The sequence below is a fragment of the Xenopus laevis genome, chromosome 3L (assembly GCF_017654675.1).
Source record: "Xenopus laevis strain J_2021 chromosome 3L, Xenopus_laevis_v10.1, whole genome shotgun sequence".
In the NCBI taxonomy this organism is placed as follows: Eukaryota; Metazoa; Chordata; class Amphibia; order Anura; family Pipidae; genus Xenopus; species Xenopus laevis.
The window spans coordinates 47,396,184-47,402,183 of NC_054375.1; the positions used below are offsets into that span (position 1 = coordinate 47,396,184).

General features: G+C 37.7%; 1 protein-coding gene across 1 annotated transcript in view; it reads right to left on the bottom strand.

The window, feature by feature from the left end:
* Positions 1–4,046: 4,046 nt before the first annotated feature.
* The window catches only part of lars1.L (leucyl-tRNA synthetase 1 L homeolog), a 31,809-nt gene continuing 29,855 nt past the window's right edge, over positions 4,047–6,000 (bottom strand). The window contains 2 exon segments of the mRNA NM_001093924.1: positions 4,047–4,814; positions 5,829–5,961. Of these exon segments, the coding sequence (NP_001087393.1) occupies positions 4,609–4,814; positions 5,829–5,961 (339 nt within the window). The 3' untranslated portion in view covers positions 4,047–4,608.

Consider the following 6,000-nt stretch of genomic DNA (forward strand, 5'->3'; position numbering starts at 1 on the left):
TCATGGCAGTTACTACAAACTACTACAGGGGCATTTCCTCACTGGCATATCACAGCCAGCAGAGAACACAATGGCATTTCTAACAATGGGATTTAGCCGTACGGCAGGCTAGTCACAGACTATTGCTAAGCAAGCATCCTCCATTTCTCTTAGCCACGAGCAACACAGAAACAACAATGTCACGCATCACAGCACGCACTTATTAGTGTTCCTGAAAAAAAAGCAAGCTAAAGGGGAAGATTTGTATCAAGCTCATATTTCATCCCACTAAATACTGTTGCCCAGGAAAAAGTTATTTAAATATGTCTCTAGTTTCTAATTAAAATGATGTTTAAAGATCAACTTTACTACTGAGTGCAGCAAATACCCCTTAAATAATTTAAAAAACACAAGGGATAAAAAATGAAGACCAATTGCAAACTGTCTGAGAATCCTGCAGCCTACACCATACTAAAAGTTCATTTTAGTTTGGCAGTTTCAACAGTTTTTTTTTATTATTTTTTTTTATTCCCACTATCTATAGGTAAAAACAGTACTAAAGGACAACGTAAGGACAGAACCCCCATATTTCTTCATGATGGCCCTATGTGCAGCAGGGCTTACTGGTTTCACCTAAGCTTAGAAAGTAAGGTGAATTGCCATGCAGTGCAGAAAGCCCTTGAAATAAACCTAATTGTAAACCCAAATATGTAAAGGAAATAGCTCTGTTTCAGTTTTTGGACATTACTAATATGGATTACAAGTAGGATCAAACAGGATAAACCTCTGCTTTCAGCATTGCAGCTCCCCCCCCTTATACATTTAGAAGGAAACTGCTATAAAAAGGATTGTGTTGAAACTCCTGCTCTGCTCCGTTACGTCTAGAATCACCTGTGCAGAAGACCCTAAAGAAGAGGGGAAATACTGTAGATCCAGTTATTTTGAAGAAGGGGCAGAAGTTGAGAATCCAGATGGCAACAGCCCTATGACATGGGCTCCCCTCTCTTACGTGACCCTGTTGGGGGAGTTAAAAGCATGTACCTTGTACTATAGAGTACTCGGCTCACGCAGTTCCAAAAAGTTCCCATGGTTTCTACATACCCCCCAACATTTTGGAAGTAAAAAGAGGGACAAAAAATTTTTTCCCGCACGTAGTGCAGCAAATTTTTTGACCACACCCCTTTCTGTGGCCAGACCCCCTAATTACCATGTTCGTTTTACAAAATTTGGCAGGTTATGAAAGTTTGAAAATATTTCTCCTTATCTAAACTGTGTATTTGTGTCTCAAAATTGTTACAAAGTATCTTATTTGCACATGTTAACTATTCTGGGCTCTCTGCTAAAAGCCAATTAAGTGAGAAACTTTGTTTCTTTTTCTGGCTGTTCAGTGCAGAGAAGAGGGACTTTCCAGTACAAATGAGGGTCTGCGGGTTGAGCTGTCAAAAGAGGGACTGTCCCTCCGAAAAAGGGACAGTTGGGAGGTATGTTTCTATACTACCCTACAAAAACATATTAGAGGGAAGAAAACATACAACCTCAGTCTTCTGTGGCAGCAGATAGCAAATGCGTTCTAGAAGGGGTGTCTGAGCCCTGCCAGTTGAACAGACCCATGAATGAGCCTTAATATTGGAGACAACTCCCTAATTTTCGCACACCCATTACACACACGTACTATACCACTATTCAACCTAAAGTATCCCCCCTTTTTAGGCACAAAATAGGACAAAACTGATTCCTATTTCATGTAGCTGATATAAAACTGCAGGTACAAACATATATATATTTCCTTACTAGATCTTTCGTTGTCAGTATATAGGCAGTTGTTCCTTTTTTTGTTTGATTTTCATTTTTTTTTAAAAAAAATAAAAATAAAAACAACCCCCAAGGTAAGTACTTTACAGCTAAACTGTCTCTGTGCTGGAGAAACAAGCAGCCGTGGGTCTTAAAACTTTTTCTTTTTTTTTTTTTTAAACCAATTCCTGCTTAATTTACATACATGAAAATATTTGAAAAAAAAAAAGTCTATATTTTATTTATATAGATAAATAGCCTCATTAGCTATACAGGTGTTCCTATTGCAAGGCAGTGTACAAAGTCTGATACAGACAGTGTCAGATACAGTAAGTGATGCAATTGCTCCACCTAGAGGCAACAATCCTGCTTGACCCAAATACATTGCCACATAAGTCTAATACATAATAAGGTTATTACTCTAATCTGTCACACAGACATGTATTATATATCAGGATGTAATTACTGAGGCCAGCGCCTTCTTGATTGTGAAGTAGCAGGGCCCTAAGCATCTGTTCACAGTGAGGATTGCATGCTATCTACATGGGAGTGTGTTATGCAGAAGTCATACAGCTTTGTCGAATGTATTATTTGCTGTATAGGCATGTTAAGATGATACCTCTCTATACAGGTATAGGATCCCTTATCCGGAAACCCATTATCCAGAAATTTTCCGAATTATGGAATGGCTGTATCCCATAGACTCCATTTTATCCAAATAATACATATTTTTAAAAATGATTTCCTTTTTCTCTGTAATAATAAAACAGTAGCGTGTACTTGATCCAAACTAAGATATCGTTAATGCTTATTGGAATCAAAACCAGCCTATTGGGTTTATTTATGTTTAAATGAATTTCTAGTAGACCTAAATTATGGAAAGATCCGTTATCCGGCAAACCCCAGGTCCCGAGCATTCTGGATAACGGTCCTATACCTGTATTATCTATATATAATAATAGACTTACAGTGAAAGTTTGTGGCTCTTTATTGTTCTAAATTGAGACATTTAGTTGATACATTTCTTACCCTTGGGCCTGCTGAGCAGAATCCTTGAGTTTCAATAAAGGGGTGGTTCACCTTAAAGTTAACTTTTAGTATGTTATAGAATGGCTAATTCTTAGCAACTTTTCATTGTTTATTTTTTTTATACTTTTTTTTTAATTATTTGCTTTTTTCTTTGGACTATTTCCAGCTTTCAAACGGGGTCAGTGACCTCATCTAAAAACAAATGCTCTGTAAGGCTACACATTTATTGTCTTTCTATTCAGGCCTCTCCTAATTATATTCCAGTCTCTTATTCAAATCAGTGCATGGTTGCTAGCGGAATTTCAGCCCTAGGAAATTGCAGACTGGAGAGCTGCTGAATAAAAAGTAAAATAACTTAAAAACCCTAAATAATAAAAAAAAAACAAAAAACTCAGAATATCACTCTACATCATACTAAAAGTTAGTTCAAAGGTGAACAACCCCTTTAAAGGCAGCTGTTAGAACTAATACAATAGTTGCTAATATTCCACAGATGCTGCCGCGAAATGGATCCACTTATGTAGCAAATTCCATGACCTGTATAACAGCACTCTGCCTTCAGCCTTGTGCCTTTATTTGGTCATGGAACTCTTCAATGACTTAATATCCTTATATTTTACCATAGGGGGTACATTATTCACTATATACTGCCCAATATGCCAGGAAACAGAAGGTGCTATTCACTCATACTTTATTTGTGCCCCGGTTTCCCCCAAAAGGGGGAAATATAAATGGGTTCTTTTCTAAAATTCAATTTCCCTTCGGTTATATCTTCAGATGTGTGCTACTAGAAGTAACAGATGGAATCATCCCACAAAACAAATATTTTATTTAATCCCAACCTCTAGCAGATACAATAAAAGCTGGCAAAGATGAGGAGTCATGTTCCATACCTGATGGCTTTCATAAAAGGGAACCTTTGATACACCCAATGGTACAGACCCACAGATACTGGTATTTAACTTACCAATGTGCTGTAACCTATATGCATCTAAACTCTAGACTACTTTACGTACAAGCTATGACTACTTTAATCTGTAACTGCTATGTAGTATAATTCAATATAGGTCTTCCATTTACTAGATTTTTGTTTTATGTTGTTATCAACAAGCCTTGTTTTTGCTTCTAGAGGGATGAAATGATGGGAAAGCAGCGTACTGTAATAACTTTATTGGGAGCCTTCCTACCATGTTTCACACTACGTGCAACGAGACAGAATAAAGACACATAAACAGAACTAACAGGAGTTAAGACAGAGTTCTCTCCCCGTGGAGAGAGAGCATTATTTATTTTAAATATATATATGCAGAACATGACAGAGCCTAATACACTAGGTAGAGAACACTCACTCAAAGGGACGTAATCGGTGCAGTACAAAAATTGTCGTTGTGATAAACGCCACACTGTTACTTATATCTAATGGCGTTATGAACAGATTTATGAACGCTACCTCTTCGTAGTAGACTCTATTTAAACAAAGATTTTCACGTACTTATGCTTGTGTTGCCATTCTGATGAACAGAATAAATGGAAGGGAACATCACCCTTTTGGAAGTGTTTTTTAGGTCCTGGACGGTTCAGCTTGGCATATGCAGGTCTAACAGACAATCCAAAGCTGGATAGTTCTAAATGTGTCCCTTCCTAGAAAATATCTTCTATAAGTCTGATCCATTCAGTATGTAACACTGGTGTGGGCTCTGCCTTTCTGCACTGCATGATGCAACGTGGGTGTTAAATTCATAATAATAACTGCTATCAAAATGGACTGTTGCAACATATTCAGGCACATTTAGAGAAGCATTGCTGCTATTACTCGACAATGTAAACCAACGTGTCTCCGATATCAGTCTTCAGGCCGTTGTCTGCAACGTGCACTTTCTTCTCATTCAGGTCAATGTGAAAGGCAGCTTGCTGGGATATGAAAGTTTTCCCCACTTCTTCTTTTCCAAGAACGGGCACTCGGCGGGGTCCTAACACTGGGTCGTTGTACCGCATTACTTTCACCTTTGTGACATCTAAACAGAATTGAAATATGTTAGTCTGTTGAGTCTGATTTCAGAAGGGTCAGACCAAACTTTGAAAGATACTTGATTTTCATCACAAATACCGTTGGATCATTCATAGCACTGCTCATATAGAACTTTTTCGGTAAAAGACAAACCCTAGCACAAAAAGCCTTCAAAAGTCACATTTTCATGAATGTAGAATCCCAAATAAATCTGCCCAATCGTTTGCTGTATAAGCACATACAAGGAATGTTGGAAAATGCAGGGCTCAAAGTGATATTAATGGGCAGATTTATCAAAGGTCGAATTTCGAATTGATGTGATTTTTACTCTAATAAATTCCAATGAGTAAAAGACACTGAACGCGTTTCGGATGTGACTTATGATTATGTGTGGTCACACATGAAATGCGTTAGGTGTCTGTTATTCTATGTGAAATAAAGCATCATTGATCTTAACCACCTCTGAGAAGTCTGTGGCGTACACGTCCATAGTGGAATATCTGTGTAACGTTTTCTCCCCTTGCTACGGGGTTTGGGCGCAGTACCGGACCATCATCGGAGAGAGGTGAGTGACCTTGATTTTTAAACTGCATATAAGATAAAGTAAGCGACTAACTTGCTCGGGATTCAGTACTTTTTGCAGGATTCAGATTTTGAACCTTGAAATTTCAAGCATTGAACAACTGAATTTACGTATTTTTCGTTCACAGCTGACTGAATATTTTTATTTTTTCGGTCATTGAATATGAAAAGGAGTGTTTGGATTTGGTTTGGTATTTGTCCAAAACTTTTAGGGGGGTGTAGTATTCAGTCAAAGTTATTATGGATGACTAGTTGCAACAATATGTCAGAATTAAAAGTTTTCATGACCCATCTTAAAATGACTGCTGTTTCTATGGTTTTAAAAGCGGAGGAGAATACAAAGACATTTCTGAGAAGCAAACAGTGATGTTTCATGGTAATACAAACTGCAGACAATAACTGAATTGAATTAAAAGGCTCAGAAATGATCTCCATTTACCTTTGATTCCCCGGTCATTCTTCATTATGCGTCTTATAATTGAATCTCTGCTGTCTCCTTCCTGAATGGCAATTTTGGTGGAAAAGTGGCCATTTGCTGGTTGTGGGTTCACAAGGAAAACTGGCACACCAGGCTAAAAGCAATACAGCAATGTGAATCATGAGATATTCTG